The 19,301-nt window shown below is 40.2% G+C and overlaps 1 protein-coding gene across 1 annotated transcript in view; it reads left to right on the top strand.

Annotated features, from left to right (window-relative positions):
* RNF144A (ring finger protein 144A) overlaps positions 1–19,301 on the top strand; it is a 65,479-nt gene that overhangs the window by 25,912 nt on the left and 20,266 nt on the right. Inside the window, exon 3 of the mRNA XM_032104483.1 lies at positions 11,243–11,388. Coding sequence (XP_031960374.1) covers positions 11,254–11,388 — 135 coding nt within the window. The 5' untranslated portion in view covers positions 11,243–11,253. The remainder of the gene's footprint in view (positions 1–11,242; positions 11,389–19,301) is intronic.

The following is a 19,301-nucleotide window of genomic DNA, read 5'->3' as shown; positions in this document are numbered from 1 at the left end:
ACAGTAAAGTTCTTCCTATATTCAGGTAGAACTTACTGTGCAGTAGTTTCTGCCTTCTGCCTCTTGTCCTTACTAAATGAATTAGTTGGCAGGGAAAGTGATTTGCCACTGTAGAACTATCAGTAGCTTGTTCTTAACATTTTGTTGTAAATGAGGAAGAAAACTGTAGTTCAAGCACTAAAATTTAATTTTTAATCTTAATTTACTACAATTACTCATGAGTAGAAGGAGGAAACTAAATGTAAACTAGGAGTAATAAACCAGAGACCAACACATACTCATTTTTGAGCTGTGCTCAAGTGTACAAAGTGGTACAGATTAAATCCCAATAGCACTCTGCATGTGTTCCCAAAATCAAAAGGTCTGTAACTTACTGTATTTGCTACCTAAACAAGGGGAGCCCTGAAGGAAGCATTTCCATCACGGGTGATTCTGTGCTCTTTGTTTCTTCCCTGGTATGCTTTCAGTTGTCTCTACGTGCCCTCAGTGCTTCAGCCTTTGGTTTTGGTATCTCTGCCTGTGTTGCCGGGGCGTTAGGCACAGTCGCTGCCACGTGCTGCTGCTTTCTGCAGTGAACAAGGGTTGTATATGTATGTTGTACTGCAAATGTTGTTTTAAGGTGGGGAGGGAGGAAAAAACAGCAATGAAGCATGAAGCATTACTATGCAGCAGTAATATTACTGTGAAGGATTAGAGCTGGGGCTGATGTTGAGGCTAATACATTATACCTCTGAAAATACTGTTAAATGCAGATTCTCTGCAGAGGGAGAAGTGAAGAAAAACATGTATTCAGGCAGCTAATACACTACTCATCCACCATCCTCTGCTCAGCCCATGTGCTGTAGTCAGTACCAGCTGATGTGTCTGTCTGACTAAGCTGTGTGAGCTGCTCAGTTATGCAGTAAGTTTGGGACAGAAGAGGTAATCAGTTGTTCCTTCTAACTCAGTTGATGTTCTAATCATCAGATTCTCTTTTATTTGGTGCACGCAGTCTTAGTGGTTCACACTGACATAAGAAATTGTCTTGACTGTGTTTATTGAAGGTCTTGCAAGGCCTGTGCTAAATGACTTGACCAGACCATCACTTAGAGAGAAACTAGACCAAATTAAGCATCTGCCCCTAATCCAAGCACTGTTATGTATTAAACATCTGTCTTTACGTTCCCTGGCCCATGTGAGTGACACATCTGTGCACAGGCATGTGCTGGCTGTCTCACCAGGACATGGAGATACATAGTTGGAGCATGGAATTTTGGATGTGCGAGATGAAATGTGGAAACAAACATCACTTTATTCACCAAGCTAGCATGGCTAGATATTAACATAGACCAAAGTATAATTAAATTTTGTAACATTGTGCTTAAAGGCAAGATGCCCCTTTCCCAGAGAGAAAAGGAACACTTGTTCCAAGCCAGTTGCCTAGTAGGACAGTAAGAGTGAAGAACTGGATTGTGCTACAGATGGTATGATGGGAAGAGAGCAGGCTGCTTCAAGCAGGAGGAAATCAGAACGACAGTATTAAGTATAGGAAAGGAGATAAAAAGACAAAACTTTCAGGATGATGCAGGGGAATAATCAACTAGATTTGAACAGTGCAAGAAGGGAGATTTGAATCTGGAGTCATCAAGTTTGTCAGGCCAGAGATTTGTTGTAAAATGTCTTAGCTGATAGTTGTAATTTTTATCATGTAAAGCATCAGATGATATGAATAGTGATAAAAATATTTTGTTCTCTTATCTATTTTGAAATTTAGTACCACTAGTAAGAAAAACAGTGAGTAGCAGCTAGTGTTGACGAGACTAGATCCTGTCTGCAGGATGTACTGAGGAGGCTGTATCAGTGTTTTCAGTTTTTGAGAGGGGGAAAAAAATGTACTGGCACATAATTCAGCCCATTGCACAGCTCAAGCCATTTGGTTTATTATTAGTAGACAGAATTCTACAGAAATGTGGTGGTTTGGGGTTTTTTTCCTGTTTGGATGGGGTTTTTCCCTTTGGCTGAGGTGCCTGGTATTAGATACACTGTCTTCCTCTGAAGATCTTCAGAATCACTTTCCTTCCTTTCTCTGAATAAGTAGTGTAGGCAGTTACCTGAAAATCTGGTTCTGTAGGCACCAGCAGTAGGGTAACTATCTTGGGCAGTCTAAATCCCATCCTAAGTTTTTCCTTATGTTTAGTCTGGTGTGTCACACCAGCATGGTGAATGTGTATGCCATGACGTCTAATTCACAGGGTGAAATGGTATAATAGAAGCTGGTGGTTTGGGAGAGAAGCTCTGACTTCTCGCTAGTGTAGCTGGTTTTTAGGCATAGTTTTGGAAAAAGTAAATGTAACTTTCCATATGATTGTAATGAGTACACAAAATACACCTATAAAGATTTACTCTGTGAAGAATCTTTCACTTTTTCTGTGTTTTGGCAATACATTCTTTCTAATCCTATTGATTATATGTGCTCTCTTGGTTCTTCTTCCTCTTAATACTGAACAAGGGAAACCTTCACTCTGATCTCTGGGGGAATGAGACCGGGAACTTGTCCACACCGAGAGCTGTGAAAGATGCTGTCTCTTACCAGTATCTACCTGGAATTTTGTGGTTACTGAGACAAAAGAACAAAGAGCTACAGTTAATAGCCTTAACCAGACTTTACCCCCCTCTGAATGCTGCTTTCAGCCAGCAGCATATCTGCTTTGCATTTCAGATCTAGCATAGGAAGGGCTGGTACTTAGATATGTGTTGTCTTACAACTAACACAGGAGCTGTTGTTCAAACCTGAGCTCCACTGTTAGTATGTAAGTGACACCTTGAGAGGGTTTGTGGTGGGCTTCTCAATCCCATGTACTCTGCTCCTCATCTGAGACTTGCAAAGCACAATGGAAATACAGCATGCCCTGAGCATGCATTTTGTCATAGTTGCAAGTAAAAGAACAGTTTTGATTTCCTTTTGAGAGGTGGTCCAAATGTCTCGGTAAGAATTAGGGTTCCATTGCCCTTGCTCATATTTTCAGTTTCACAATAACTTTGCATAGTTTTAAATGTGGTTTCTAGATTTAAGCTTCTAAGGCTTTTCTCTTTCCCCCCAAGAAGGAAAACTAAAGAGCTCAAACTTGGTGTTATTTGGACTTGGTGTAAACATAGCTCTTACTTTTCTGAGAGAGTCAACTCTGGAGAAGGAAAAAGCTTGTGGTATGTCAGAGCTTCAAACTGCTCCTTACTGATTTATTGCTGTTGTGGAGACAGCCCAGAGTGCATTAATTCATCAATTCCTGTAAGCAGAGAGGAGGGAAAGAATAGGAGGAAACAAGGAAAGGGGTGGAGGGGAAAAGAGTTGGGGAAGAGAAAATAAAAACATGGGGAAATGTAAGCGATGGGGAGAAAAGACATAGCAGAAAACATAGTTGTTTTTGAGTGGGTGGTCTAGGAATGTCTGGAAAATAATAAAATAAGATGTTTCCCTAGAGAGCAGTGGAATTGTCTGTGCCCTTCTTTTTACTGTGGCCTTTACAGGCTAGGATGCTATTTGGTCTCAAGTCACTTCTGAGTGCCAGATAGTGTTGGAGGGTCTATGCAGTTGTGCTTAGGTTACAACTGACTGTAAGATCAGTCTCTTTTAGGTTGACTTCACCTTGCCTCACTTTAAGACCCCTTCTGTGTGCAGCTGATTTCCCTTCTCTAAAATACTCAAAGTTTAAACATTTTGACTGTTAGTGATTTAACCTGTGGCCTCGCACGCTTCGTATGGGTTTAGTCATTGCCACGGTAATTCACAGATGGTTGCCTTGGTGTTGGCCCCAGTATTCAAAGACAGTGGTTTACTGTGGTAAAGTATACGAAGGGTTTTAATAAGGATCTAATAGTTTCATGACTCTTAAAGCAAGAAAATGAGATGGGCAGGCTTGTTCTTTGTAGACCAAAATGTGATGCACTCATTCCAGTTTCAGATCCAGTTGATAAACCAGTTCTACAGTGTCCAGGCTTTTCTCCCATATTATGTGGGATGGAGTTTTCCCATCCAGCAGAGATGAGGATGCTTTTAAAATGCATATCATCTTGACCTGGCTGTTTCAAATTATCTTAGGCCTTGTGCCTCTGACTGCTGGGAGTGCTCTGAGGTGTGCTGAGGATCTGGGACTCCAATGCTGGGAAATGGCATGGTGCAAGGATTTCCCAGCTTTTGCCTGTCATCTGCTGCTCCAATGCTTTTATAATCTCTTGGATAGCAAACATTGATTAGATGCATGAGTTCTGAGCAATGTTCTTTAGTATTTACACACCTGTCCTTTTGTTTGTGTCATCTTTTGGGAATATTGAATGTTTGGGCCATGTTACAGTGGGATTCCACTTCAATTGTTATTTTACTTTGTGTAACAAAATATGCAGCTTCTGGGAAGAGCCAGGAGGATGATCTGTTTCGGCTATTTTCTCCAGATTTCTCCCATCTTTCCTATGTTTTCTATTGTCTTACTTATTACACCATTTTTATATTTATTAAATTTCTTTTTTCTTACCTTTGACTCTTCCAGTTCTTTCCCTTCTACCTGTTTGCCTTTCCCATCTGCAGTTTCTTTCAGATGGAATTAAGTGATTTTCTTTTTTTTCTTTGAAATGTTTTCACCCTTGCCTACAGGATCTGAATAACAGCCTCACCCAGTTTATTTCAGGTTGCTGCTGTTTGGCAGTGCTACAAGAAGCCACAGTGGCAGCAGTGCCAGTGACAAACATAGGAAAATGCGAGGTCAGGAAAGTCTTTGGCTCTGTCACATTCAGTGACTGTGTTTTTGGAATATGTGCAAGGATCCAGCTCTCTGGAGTACTTCTGCATGGACAGCTTATGGCATGTCTATTTGTAGTATTCTTCTGAAGGAGGTTATAACAATCTTTTGTTTTCTGTGTTTGTCTCCATATTTTCCTCTCTACCCACCCATGTGTTTGATAGGCAGTATCCTCATATCCATAGGTCTAGAAACTGTCCATTGCTTTTCTAATATTTAAAATCTTTCATGGTCTGTACAGTAATCAAACCACATTGTCTAAGGTTTTGGCAGGGATGGTTGCCTTGTATAATACTCTCTTTTCTCTGGAAAAGAAACAAGAAAAAATTTTAACCAGGTATTTAGCAATTAAATTGGTGTGGTTTTGGTTTTTTTTTCTGTCTTCTAACATGTCCTAACAGTGTTTTTTCCCTGAAACAGTCCACTAGATTTATTTTGTTTTGCACTCAATGTTACTGTTCAGATACCTTTTATCAGTGAAAAAAGACATTCTTTATTTTCTTGGCATTGGAATATATCAATGTAATCTTTACACATGTATATATTTATACATCTATATGTACACGTAGATACGTGTGTGTATATATGTTATATATATATTTAAAACATAGGATTTTATCAGTCAGGGAGGTAAAGCAAAGAAACATAGTGGTTATTTATGAATGGATTGAAGTCCCTCAATTCAGAGCTTGTTTCCCCTGTGCTATGTTGTCCAGGAGACTGAAGTTGCTGACAGTGCTCTAAGCTTATACATGGTCTTTTATCTCTTCTGGGTTTGGAATAGCTTGAAGATAAGAACCTGGAGAGGTTGAAATTAGTGGTTAGCCTGTGTAGGGACTATACTCTGTATAAACAGAAGTTTCTTACATGTTGAAAAGAGTTATGCCTATAAACAGCACTCTGTTATACTGCTGGAAGAAAGAATGTGGCTTTAGTGGTTGGGGTTGTCTGGAATTCACAGGGTGATATGTATCTGCTGGACTTGTGCAGTTGAATGTGGATCAGATTATGAGTTAAGCCTGGAGAGTTAGGTAGGCATTTGACAGGTTGACAGGATTTAAGAACCTAAGGAAGGCAGGCATCAAAGCTCTGAAGTTAGTCATCTCTAAACATCCTTGTAAATCAGTCTTGTGTTGGTGTGACTGATACCTCTCACAGAGAGTGATTTGCTTTACCTCCCAAGCAGTTCTGTGAGGATTAAGACTTGGAGACACAGTTACTGCAGTGATAGATGCCAGTAACTAACTGTGATTGATAAGTTAGAGATAGTAAGTCTGCCTGCCAGTTTGTGTTATTGTAAAATCCACCTGATGGGGGAGTGTAATAATTAATTTGTTTTATAAAGTGACATCAAAATTACCTTATCTTTTGTGTAGTTGCATAATAAAAACTGGTGACACCAACATGAAACAGTTGCAAAGTGGTCAATTATGTGATGTAGGCTTCTTTCCTATGATCTGTCTGAGGATCTCTGGAAAAGCCTAGGAAGAATGAAAAATGACATCACATTCCAGCTCTGATGGAGGGGTAGCAAATAATGCAAGCTCCAGGACTGTTGGTGAATACCCTTAGCCATACCTGGATCATGGGGCTAGCCCCTGCTGGCGTGAGGGTGCGGCCCATAGCTGTGGGATCGTGTGCACAGATGTGGCTGCAGAGGAAGGCTCAAAACTGTTTAGGTCAAAGTCAAAAATATTCACTTAAAGAATGTGGCAGACAGGGCCAGTTTCAAGATGCAGTGTAGTAGCCCTTCTACAGATGACTCCACTTCAGACATCTGTAGACTTCTTCCATGTAAGTAAAAATCTGTAGATTTTTGTATAGATTTATATTTTTATATATTTATAAATATTAATTGTATAAATATATAGTATATAAACATACTTCCTATGTATTAAATAAATACATACAGTTGTACTGACAGATGTGTTTGACTTTATATAGGAGGAAATGTTATCTGAATTATATACTTTTTATATCTATAAATATATATACACAGTACTAAAACTGTGCTATAGCAGATGTCTGATTTCATCTAGTAGCCTCTATTATTTTAATTAGAGTTATTTTGACAAAGAGGAACGAGAGGATTGAGAACAAATTTTAAATCCCATTTAAGTCCCTTCCTTTGATTTATAAAAGAGCTGCTTTTCATCATGTCAGTAAATTCAGATTAAGTTAACTCCTTAAGGCAGATGTCTTAAGTGTACCTGATTAACTGTCTGTCTGGTAGGAGACAGACAGTTTAGAAATTAAACCCATCCCTGACCTAAAGCTGAAATTGAGATTCTGCTGAAATCTCTATTTTGAGTCTTACTTGGTGGAAAAGACCCACCAGTTAGTGTGACTAATGTGGCTGCATATGACTTTTTATTCAACCCTATTTTCTAATCACTCTTCTCACATAGGTAGTCATGTATCCTAAGTGTTGATGATGCAATTGCAGTTTAACTGTACAATGCCATTAAATACCTGACTAGCATGCAATAAGAAAAATCATACTGTTTTATGATTTCTTGAATGACTTGTATATAAGAAAGTTGCATTATTTCCTGCTTTCACAGGAGTTTTCACAGTATTTTTTGTTTCACTGTTCTCTGCAACTCTTTGAGGCCTAAAAAGAAAGAATTGTTCTATTCTTGACTTACCAGAGGTCATCAGCCACTTATTCTCACTAGAAAATGTAGTCTGTGTAGGTGGACTGAAAACTGAGGGATTACTGTTCAGAAATATAGTTCATGTTCACTTAATTCATTAATTGTTCTTCAGAAATAATGAAAGTTTCCTTCTCACTCCATGCGCATCTCCGGGAATGCCTAAGAGTTGCATTCATATATACTAATGTGTTATTACAGTAAGAAGACTTCAGTCTCTTGTCTCTCTTTGTGCAGAGGTTCCCTTTCAGTGTGGATGTGCACGTAATTGTAGAATTAAACAGTCATTAGTCAGGCTGTTAATTATTTATGACAAGACTGCTCTGAACAAACTCTTACTAAAGCTATATCCTATGCTTCTGACTTCCAGCTTGCTTTGGGATGCTGTCCCGGAAGATTGTGTGCTGTCTTACCATGGATCTCACAAATTCAGTGTTACCAGATATGGACCATGGCAAAAATATGTAAATGAGACTGACCTTAACTGCAGTAGAATTGGGAGTCTGAACTAATGACTAACTTCTCTTCTAATTTACTGTGCCTCTAAGTCTGATTTGGTGTATCTGCTATCAGTATTGATGTTTGGACTGAGTTTGGCAAGTAACACAATCTCCAGTGAACTATATATTTAGTGTGCTAAGGTCTATTGGACTGTAGTTCTGTACCTTTACTAGCTGTATTTCTTAGGACCTCCTAATAAATAGCCAAACCATGGGGCAGAATTTTCTACTGGCTGTGTAACTGGTGTTGTCATTCAACACAGTGATGTTTTTCAGTATCTTGGTCCTCTAGAAATCCTTTTAGTTACCTTGTTTTTCTTGCAATTACTTAGCATTCTCCCTGAAGCATTGCAAATCGCTACAGAGCATGAGAATACAGTCTGAAGCCCTAAGAGGCCACAGTTGTGGAACAGTAGGAGTTTTAATCTGGTTTTGACAGAAGGTGTTTGTTTTTCAGCTTTTCTCTTACGAATTTGTTGTTCAGTTTTATGCTTTATTTAAAAAAAAAAAAAAGCTTTTTTAAGTGTTGTGATGTAAACATAGAGGCTTATTATTTAGTTGCAGCAATGTGCTGGATGATCTTGAAACAAGATGTAGTGTGTGCTTTTAAAAGCTTCATTCTCTGTTCCTTTACAGGGGTACCCAGGAGAGATGATCCAGTGGGGTGTGGAGGCTTTTTGTACAAGTTTTTCTAGGCAAATTTCTTGGTCTTTGCTTTAATGGCACCAGTGACATTGCGTGTCCTCCCCCTGCCCCATAATGAATGCAAAATTTCTTTATTAAAAGAAGGTGTTTGGCAAGGAGGGGGGGTGAGCAGGAATGGCTCTGCTACTATTTGAGACTGAATTCAGGTTTTGCTCAGTTATCACCATGGCTGAATTCAGCATGGATTACATGCCAGCTGTTTGGGGCAGCTAATTTCTGCTGGTCTCTTGAAAGCCAACTTGGAAGGCATTTTACTTGGATTCATTCTTGCTTTGCAGAAGACAAAGAGGAGAAATATTTCCTAGTGAGGTGTTATTGAAGTATAGTTGTGCTGCCAAAGTGGAATTACCACAGTGATACCAATAAGCCTCTGTTGAATGTCCTAGAAAACAAGGGTAAGCCTTGGGGCTGAAAGCTTGATATTTTCCCTTTGTTGTCACTTACTGACCCACACTGAATATATGTATATTTAATTTTTTTTTCTGGATTGAGCCATGTCACATATTTGGTAAGCTTTAGTCTGAATTGTCAGATTCTACATCTTAACTGCAAAATTTGCTATGATTTTGGTCTGCCTGATGTATGCAAGTACATTCTTAACACAAATCTGTCCTTCATTGTTCATTTCCTAGTATCATCTACTTGCTACCACAAGCATCAAATACACAATAAACTAGGCAGGACAAGCAAATAACTAATAGCAGACAGTTCAGATGTGTTTGGTCACTACTTCTCAAATACCTCATGAATCTGTCTGTAAGTGTCAGATAAACCAAAGTTTGGAAGAAGAAAATTGGTTTTGCTTGTAATTTGTGTGTAATGAAAAAGTAGTGGTGAAGTAAAGAAGCAGTCTAGCAGCCTTAAAAGTCCTGGGGTTTCATTCATATCACCATGTCAGACTTTCCTGTTGAGGTCTACAAAAAGACTGCACAGCACAAGTTGTATTTTGTGAGGAGGAGCCGTTATTCATGTGCTGTTCTGTGGGGCTGTTCCATCTGTTTCCTTAGAAACTGTGTGGAGTTTGTGTGTGGGCTTTCAGAGGAAGTGATCTAGAGCAGCCCTGGAAATGGGGTTGCTTAACCTTTCTTCCCTCCCCCATTCTTCTCCCTGTTGACTGCACTAGAAAAATGTCTTTTGGTGGCCCTTATGTACCTTATAAAAAGCATCTTCTAATGAGTTGGACTGAATGGGAGGGCTGACAAAATCTTCACTTTGTTTCAGAAATGTGTTAGAGACCATGGTGGAGTCATGCCCACAATTAATTGAATATCAAAGACTGGTACTTCAAAGAAATGTTTGTGAAGTCTGCATGTGATTTCTTGGGGGACAAAAAGCACGTTTTTCTTGAACATCTGCCTAAATCTAGTCTAGTAAACATTAGTTTGTTGCAGTTCTGGAGGTCTTGCAAAGTTCACAGATATGACTTAAAAATAAGCAGTTCCTTCGAGGGCGGGTGGTGGAAGTGGGGGGGAAGAAAAGGAAGAAAAAAAAAAGAAAACCTGAAAAAAACTGTAATCATAATTCAAGTGACATAATTGCTGGTGTGACAATGTTAAGGAAACACCTAATTTTGGGAAGAAGGCAGGCACAATAATGTGAACCTCTTAGCAGCTTGGGATGTGAATTTTCTACACTTTGGAAGGTCAGTGTCACAGTGATAAAACATTACTAGTAAATAATGTTGTTAAGATTTGATGTACTCCATAAGTTACCCTAGATGTTTCGGGGGAGTGTGGGTTTTTGTTTTGTTTTTCTTCATGTAAAATTCATAAATTAGCTTTCCTCTTTGTGAGAATGTTTCTTGTGTGCAAGGTTTTCTTTCTGCTTAGTCAGTTGACAATGCTCCATCTGGGCCCTGAAGCCTAGGATAAAGATGCTCTGCATGATCCTATCATATCACTGTCTTGAGGGTGATACGTAGGTTATTATAGCCTCTTCTTATAGTTCACTTTGTGCTCTTATTTGCACCAGCTGGTTGTTGCCACAACAAAGTTGTGCTCTTAGCATATCGAAAGGGTTGGAGGAAAATGCAGGCTAAAACTTGTAGTGTACTCAAAATTTATTGTTCTTGCTAAAATTAACAGCAAACTGATTGATCTGTCATGCTCTTGGGAACAAAAATATCTGGCTCTGTGAGTTGAAATATCATGCTGGAAAAGGGCATAATAAATGTCTGACTTATGAAACTCCTTTTGAGTCTTGTCTGGGTAGCTGAGGTTAAGGAATGTCGTGAGTAAATTTTAATGTTGGTGAGAGAAAGCTTGTAACTAGTGATGAAAATCATAGGAATTGGAAACGAGACTTTTGTATTTGTAATGTGCGACAAAAGCCTGTGACCTAAGTGTATTCCTGCTTGCTCTCATACCTTCAGTGTATTAGGTGTGAGGTTTTTTTCCTTCTGCTTTCTGTATGCAGGTTCTATCAGGCAGGGGATATAAAAGGGAGTGCATATGCTGGCACTGTGAAGTTAACTATTGCTGGTTGTTTGTTAGGTCATTGGAAAAAACGAACCCAACAGGCAATAGCTGACAATGTGATTTCCAGTGGCAGAAATGTACAGAGTATCAATATAAGGAAATAATGGAGTATCTTTGCTTTTTGTGCTGTTCTTCAGACTGCTCTGCAATGACTACAGCAAGATACAGGCCTACCTGGGACTTGGTACTTGACCCGTTAGTGTCCTGTAAGCTCTGCCTTGGTGAATACCCCGTGGAGCAGATGACAACAATAGCACAATGCCAATGCATCTTCTGTACCCTGGTGAGTTTGTGTTCTTTATTACACGTAAAAAACAGGACGGTTTTAACTGCATAAATACTGTTTCCTCTGGGTAGGATTCACCCTGAAGTATTGCTCTTGCAGTGGAAATGGTGTTGTGTACATGACACAAATACTGGCAAGTAAACCTTCATTTTCCTGTAATAAAAAAAAATAAATTACTTAGCACTTCAATATACTGCATGGTTATCTCCTTACCAAGGTTATTCACACTTTTCCTTTTATCTGTCAGTGGCTTGGATTTGGGGGTGGTTTTGTGGTTGGTTGGGTTTTTGTTGAGTGCTTAGGTGGGGTTTTTTTCTGTTGGGATTTTGGTGGGTCTTTGTTTGTTTTGGTTTTTTTTTGATTTTAGAAGAGAATAGAACCTTTCAATTGAAAGGGATCATTTCAACTGAACAATCTGTGGTCCAAGTCCCTGGTCCCGGGCACTTCATGGCTCATCAAAAGCTAAAGCATGGTATTAAAGGCATTGTCCAAATACCTCTTAAATACTGACAGGCTTGGTGCAGCAACCACCTCTCTAGGAAGCCTGTTCGTGTTTGGTCACCCTCTCTGTAAAGACATGCTTCCTGATGTCCAGTGTGAATCTTCCCTGGTGCAGCTTTGAACCATTCCCATGTCTCTTGTCAATGGATACTAAGGAGAAGAGCTCAGCACCTCCCTTTCTACTTTCCTTCCTCAAGAAGCTTTAGAGAGCAGTGAGGTTGCCCCTCAGTCTCATTCTCTCCAAACTAGACAAACCTAAGGCTCTCAGCTGCTCCTCACAGGACACCCCTTCCAGCCTTTCTGCCAGCTTTGTTGTCCTCTGGAGATGTATCCGAGGACCTTCACATACATCTTAAATGGTGAAGCCCAGAACTCCACCCAGTGCTGAAGGGGAGGCTGCACCAACTCTGAACAGTGGGACAATCGCCTCCTTTGACCAACTGGCAATGCTGTGTTTGGTGATCCTGTGATGGGCTTTGCCCTCCTGACTGCCGGGGCACTGCTGACTCATGTGGAGCCTGCTGTCACCCAGCACCCCCATAACGCAGCGTTTGGTGCTCGAGGCACCAACTCTGGCGTGCCCCAGGTCAGAGTCAGTCCAGATGCGTTACCTCCACGCGTCGCTGAAGCGGCTTCGGAATCAGGAAAGGTGCTGCTGGCTAACCTAGCTCGATGGCCTCTTGGCAGAGGAAACACAGCAGGAACTGATGGTATCAGCTCACCTTAGCTTGGAGACAAAGGAAGAGAGAGGCTGTTCTGGTCTGGCTCCTAACAGGTTTATTGTTAGAAGTTTCGCAACCCGAATGAACTCGGAAGGCTGGAATCCGATGTGATGGGAATGATGGGATTGTGATGGGATGGCTCCTCGGAGCCTTATCCTCAGTTTTATAGGGAATTTGAAAACCCCGGTGAAAGGGGAAAACAACCAATAAGGTACAAGCCAGGGGGAGGATACAATTTAACAAGAGCCACATCCGGGAGTGGGGGTGGAACGGAGAGGCGGGAGCTATAACAGAGAATCAGTGAACAACCGAGTAACCGGGAATTTTCCAGAACCGGGGGAGGTGGCTTGGACCCGGGCACCGCCCAGGGGGTGCGGCTTAGGCTTCTGAGCCGCCCCTGGACCCACCCTCTGAGTCTGCCTCTTCGGGAAACTCCATCCAGGGGAAGGGCTGGGATTGACTGGCATCTCGCTGCCCCAGCCCTGCAGGGGGCTGGGTCACCGCAACACCCCCAGATTCTTGTCTGCTGGACTGCTCTCGAGGCACTCCTCTCCTAATTCATACTTGTGCCTGGTGTTACTCAATGCCAGGTACAGAATCTGGCAATTCAACTTGTTAGATTTAATCATTTCCCTGCTCCAATTCATCTAGATCCCTCTGCAAGGCATCTTGTCCCTCAAAAGAATCAGCAGCAGTTCCCAGTTTCATATCATCATCAGACTTGCTAATGGTGCATTCATCTCTTGCGTCCAAACAGTTGATAAACGTATTGAACACAACTGACATTAGAACTGAGCTCTGAGGAGCAGTGCTGGTGGCTGGTTGCCAGATAAATGTAGTCCCATTCGCTACAACCCTTGGAGCCCAGTTTTTCACTCAGAGTTCATCTCACAGCTGGACAGCTCATGCAGAAGAATGCTGAGAGCGTCAGTAACAAAAGTTGTACTAAAATACAGAGGAAGTACATCCACCGCCTAATTCTTAGCTCAGGGTGGGTGACCTTGTCATAGAAGGTTATGAAACTAGTTAAACAGACTTTCTTTTTATAATCCCATGTTGACAGTGCCTGATGATTGCATTGTTCTTTAAATGCCTTTTAAAAGTACTCAGCATAGCCATGCACATGCTTGTAACTAGAAAAGTATTTAATGTATTACAGATTCTAATTTCGCTATATCATAATTAGTCACATAACAGGTTCACATTACCGTATTGTACAAATGCTTACCTGGAATAACAAGAATCTTGTCAGTTAAGTACAAGACGCTGCGGAGCATAAGTATAGTATTTGACAAAGAACATCATCATCACAGTTAATGGATATTGTTAATTTAGGAACAGAGGAAACTACTAGTAAGTTTTCATCCCTAATGCTGAATTTAAATTAAAATTTTAGTTCATTTAATTTTGCAATGGGTGCACTTACACCAAAAACCTTGTAATGATGGTTCAGCAGAGGAAAAATTGGAGTATTATCAGTAAGACTATAACTTCTGGAATACATGATGCTCAGACTTTAATTTCCCAAGGGTTTATGATATGGTATTACAGACTTGGACATGGGTTTGGGTGACTTTTTTTTTAATTTGAAGGTCATTTCCAGCAAAGTTTTCTGGGTATGTGTTTTTAGTATTTAAGATCAAGGATTTTAGTTAGTTTATTTTATTTTTCTTCATGGAAATACTACCATTTTTTAATAGCAGATTTTATTTTTCCTGGTGGTTATTGAAGATAGGAGGCAGCCAATGGAACAAGGTGGATCAACTGTGAAAAAAGTGTTTGCTCAAGCATGCAAAAGCATATAAAATAATAGACTTCATGAAAACTGTTCTCTAGTGTTCTAGTACTTACAGCTGAGTGTTGTTTCTCCCTGTTGCTTGAATGCAGAGAATATTTAAATGCCAGTTTTCAGTAACATTTCCATGGCAGCAGAAAGACTGTGTTACCAAATACACTTTTTTTCATGTTCGCTTTGTTCCTTCTGATGTTTACTGCTGTCCCTGATCTTCTGCTTCTTGGTAGGATGTGGTTGCTGACTCTTCCTGCTGTTTTGAAAGATACAACCAGTTACAGACACCAGATCTGTAACCTTTACCGATAACCTGTTCTTAGCAGCTGACATAGTAATCTGACTGGTGACATGGAATTTGTGTTTTGAACTCTCTTCAGGTGGAATCATCAGCCACTTTTACTACTTGTATTTGATTGTCTTGAATAGTTCTTTCAACTTTATCCTGTTTAAAGAAATTAGTAGTAGTTCGTCTGCCTCTTGTTTGCCACTTAGAAGCTTTACTACAGTGACATATGAGTGCCCTGAAAAAATTATCTATCTTCAAGCTTTCCTGTGAATTAACAGGAAATACTACCCTTACTTTCTTTGATGATGGTGAGGGCAGTATTAAGAATCAATCCCAGTAAATGCAAGAGGCAATAGCTGTAAACCTGTTACAGCCCAGGCCTTCATCTGAAACCCAAGGCCATCATCTCTATCTTTTGGCCAGCCTGAAGGTTGATAAATTGCTGAGGAAAATACTCCCATGAGTCTGGCAAGATTGTTTGGCCTATTGACAGTTGTTAAGGAAGAGTGTGACAGCTGTACGCAGAATCCTCCACTGGTGTTCCTCCAGCGACAATTTCCAGAAACACCAGGGACACAGCATGTGAACTGTGCTTTGTAAATGGCCAAATTAAAGTTGTTTGAAATCAACAAGAAAAAGGAGTAGCCTTTTGACTCAAGATTTTGCATGGAGTTATGTACAGTAGACCCAGTTCTTCTCTGCTTTGTTATTGTTTGACCACTGTGTAATTCTGTTCTGGCTTCCGTTTTGTAAATGAACAGACATAACTGATCGCCTTTCCAGGAATATAAGCAAAAAAGAAAAAGGGATGTCCATACAAATGTGAATACTACTTTTGCTACAGCTTTTACCACTAGCTCTAGCCCTTCTGTCTAAATCACAGCAAGCTGAAACAACATGAGTATGTATTACAAAGAGACCTTTCAAGTGCAGTACTACCGATATGTTGGCAGTATTTGGATCAATATACTGGTCTCTCAATCCTGTATTTTTGTCTGCAGATCTTCACCCTTTATAATCATAGAAGTGCTGTAGTAAAGATTCCATGAAGGATTGTCTCTTCCTGACACTTGTACAGTGGTTCAGCATTGCTATTCAGAAAGATAGAATGGGGACACTGTTTCCATTTGCTTTCTGGCAGAGCTGTGCATGGATTAAATAGAGCAGACTGCTACTCCTCTGCTGATAAGGCATAGGCACTACAATTTCCCATAGTATTATTTTGCCAGTTAGTACAATACTCCATTATTGTTTTTATCATTATGATCATTAATGCCCAGGAAATGCTGTGGGCTCAAGTTTTGTATATCTCATCCATTAGGAATGTTATAAGAATGTATTTTCTCTGGTACCTCAAGCAAATCTGTTCTTGGATTGCTTGAGGTACCAGAGGAACAAAAGTCTAAAGAGCAGAGAGGAAAACAAGATACCTGCTGTTAGCTTTTTGTTTGTTTTCCTGAGTAGTATCAAGGGACAAACCAGTATCTCTCTTTTTACAATCATGTTAACAATAGGACCAATCCTAAGCGTGCTTGTGTAATTTTTGGACCAAAATGCCTAAATATAATTTCATAAAATTATTTTTCCCCACTTAAATAGCACACAGTACATAGCTAGTAATCTTAAATTTTTAGATAGTCACTTAGGAGTTGCTTGCCTCAGAAGAAGTAATTGATTTTGCATTTTTTTCTTCAGAAAGCTTTACATTTAGAGAAGGAAAAGGAAAGTAAAGCAGAGAACACCATTTTTTAAATTTTTTTTTTTTGGCATTATTTGCTGCACTAAATTTTTTCACTTACTACTTGGCCTTGGTTTTTTTAAGGGGATCATGGGAGATAAGCAGGGAGCAATTTTATCCAATTCCTGTCTGAAATTCTGATTATTTTGTAATCTATGATGAAATTCTCACGTGTCTTAAAAGACAATGTTCCTTTGATGTGTTACCAATTGTATGTGTGTTGAAGTTACAACAGCTTTTTTCCAGTTGATATTCTTGCATGGAAGTCAAGCAGTTAGTTGCTTGAATTTGTTCTGGTTCAGGATTTACATGTACATCTGTGTACATAAATACTGTATAATTTATATATATATATATAACACACAGATGTGTCAATGTGTTGCAAGTACAGTGATGCCACTATTGCTCAAGACAGGCTAAGCTCCTTTTGACCTCACATTAGGTTGTTCAGTTCCCTTCAGATGTTATGCAGTACTGATCATTCTGGTACCAGCGGATTCATTGCTTACTTTTCTCAAATTTAAAACTAAAATCTGTCAAGTAGGTAGTCCAAGCAAGCAAATGTCTTGAAGAAATATGAAGCATGACAGAAAACTTGTCTTTGATGGAAAAATTTTGATTACTCCTCTGTAGTCTTCCTTCTTACTGATAGAAGGAGAAACTGTAGTCAGATATGTGAAAGAGAGGGCCACCTACAGTTAGAAAATGACAAAACTAATGTTAAGACCTGCCTTCTGCTGCTTGTTTGTGCTTTCTTTTTGGCCAGATACACACATGTGGATCAACTTTGGTGTTTGAAACTAACAGTGCTTAGTAGATACTCATACTCATCTTGCCCCTAAGCTCTAACCTTAAGCCCTTGAGCCAGCTGGTTAATCTTACCTGGACCTTTAGGTGTCCCTCTAAGTTTGTTGTATTCTATCTCAAGTAGCTTGACAAGCAGGATAGTGACAAACTCCTGCTATCACTAGCCCTTTTTAGACAGGATTACTGAATTTGCCTAATCATGACTGTTTATACTCTAATCATTCCCCTATTTGTGCTTCCTTATAGGCTGAAGATCAGTAAAGCAAATATTATCCTGCCTATAAGTGATATCAGGCATCCCTTTTTTTTCTTATTGTCATGCTTGACTGGAAGCACATGGAGCTTCTCTGAGTTGAAGGACAGGAAAAGATGTGATTTCCTTAGTGTTATCCCTCACTCCATATGAGGCAGAGTGCCTCCTCAGCCTCTCCTTCCCCCAAGGCAAGGCAGACACCAAGAGCAGTGTGGATGGAAACAGGTGGGCTTGGCTGCCTTCCTGATCCTGTGCAGTTTGTTTCTGCTTGCCAAGAGAAGCTTACCCGAGCAGGGCAGGACCGTGCTGATGCCAGGCTGTTCCTCACCTCTATCAAAGGAGATGCCCTACTTGCTTGGAGACAGGAAGGAGGGGGAAACCCTAATGGCTTGTGAGGTTTTATAGAGTTCAAGGTCCTTCTTAGCAGCTGTAGTGTTTCCCTGTTTCCCACCAGCAAAGCTTAGAGCTCGCTGCTTGAGCTCACACACCCCAGCCGTAGCACAGAACTGATACTGACCTTGACACGTGATGTGTCAGTAGAGGCTTCATGGTTCGAGGTCACTGTGTGTTTGCATAGCAGTTCACATGGCTGGCTGGGTTCTCACTTGTCGTGCAGGTGCTGGGATGGTAGAACTCCCTGATTTAATAGGCAGGAACCACAGAACCCTGGGTAAAAACTAAACTTAATCCAGAGCCTTCAGCTTTCCTCTCCTGTGTGCTGTCACTAAATTAAGTTAATGTTATCTGTCTTCATCAGGGTGTTGGGAAAACTAGTTCATTGTTGTTTGCATAGGGTTTTGCATGTGAAAAGGGAAGGCCCTTTGTTTGCTGCAGGTGTATTTTCTTCCCACTCAGAATTGCTATTTCCGTTCGGAAATAGAATAAACTTTTCTCAAACATATAAAGAGAGACTGGTTTTTTTGTGTGGTGTTTTTGCCTTCTGAATATTTGTTTTATCCCACATATGTTGACATTTGAAAATAAATTTATTTTCCTAAAGTTTATTCTGTGGGTTTTTACCAATTGCAGCCCTGAATAGCTGAGAACAAAAATTTTATGCAAGGTAATGGAGGGATAAAAATCCGTAATGAAAACAGTTTACATGTACATCCACTTGGAATACCTACTCAAAGATGAAGATATGCCTACATCACAAGGTATTATCCTTGTCTCATTTGGCCAATTTCTGCTGTCTACTGATATGATTGATTTCTCTGAAGAAAAATTGTTCAACTTCTATAAATCTTACAGTACACAACCATGAATAAGTGTGTATATAAAAAAAACTAGCCCACCTTTCAAAGGATAGGCAGCTCTAAGTCTGTGTTGCCTTCTCTTTCTCGATACTCGATACTCAGCTGGAATAAGGCACTTGTTTTTCCAGTGCATTTAGTTCTGGTTGCTTGGTCCTGCTTGTGGTTTCTGCAGCCTTGCTGTGTCTCCAAGGATATTTGCCATGTCCTGATATTTCTCAAGCTGAAGTAAACATCAGGCCTCCTCTTTCTGCATTCTTGATAGTACATGCATTTCTTCTTGCCTTACTTCCATCATTTGTTGACTGATGGGCCTGATGGTGTTGTTCCCTGTACTCAAACTGGCAGTCTTATGGTGGAGCGTTAGGAGGTGATGTACCTCATCCCTAATACGAACATCTTGTCTGCGGGTTGTTGTTTGCATTGATTAAGTAGTGTGTACCAGAGACTGCTGTGATACTTGGGTTTACTGTCAGAAGGAGTTTAGACAGAGGTAGAACCAAAGCAGCAATGTCTGCTGTGCTGTCCACAGGATGAATCAACAACCCTCATTGCACT

The sequence above is a fragment of the Corvus moneduloides genome, chromosome 3, assembly GCF_009650955.1.
Source record: "Corvus moneduloides isolate bCorMon1 chromosome 3, bCorMon1.pri, whole genome shotgun sequence".
Taxonomy (NCBI): Eukaryota; Metazoa; Chordata; class Aves; order Passeriformes; family Corvidae; genus Corvus; species Corvus moneduloides.
The sequence above is the reverse complement of the archived record's forward strand: the minus strand, read 5'-3'. Positions and strand labels throughout refer to the sequence as shown.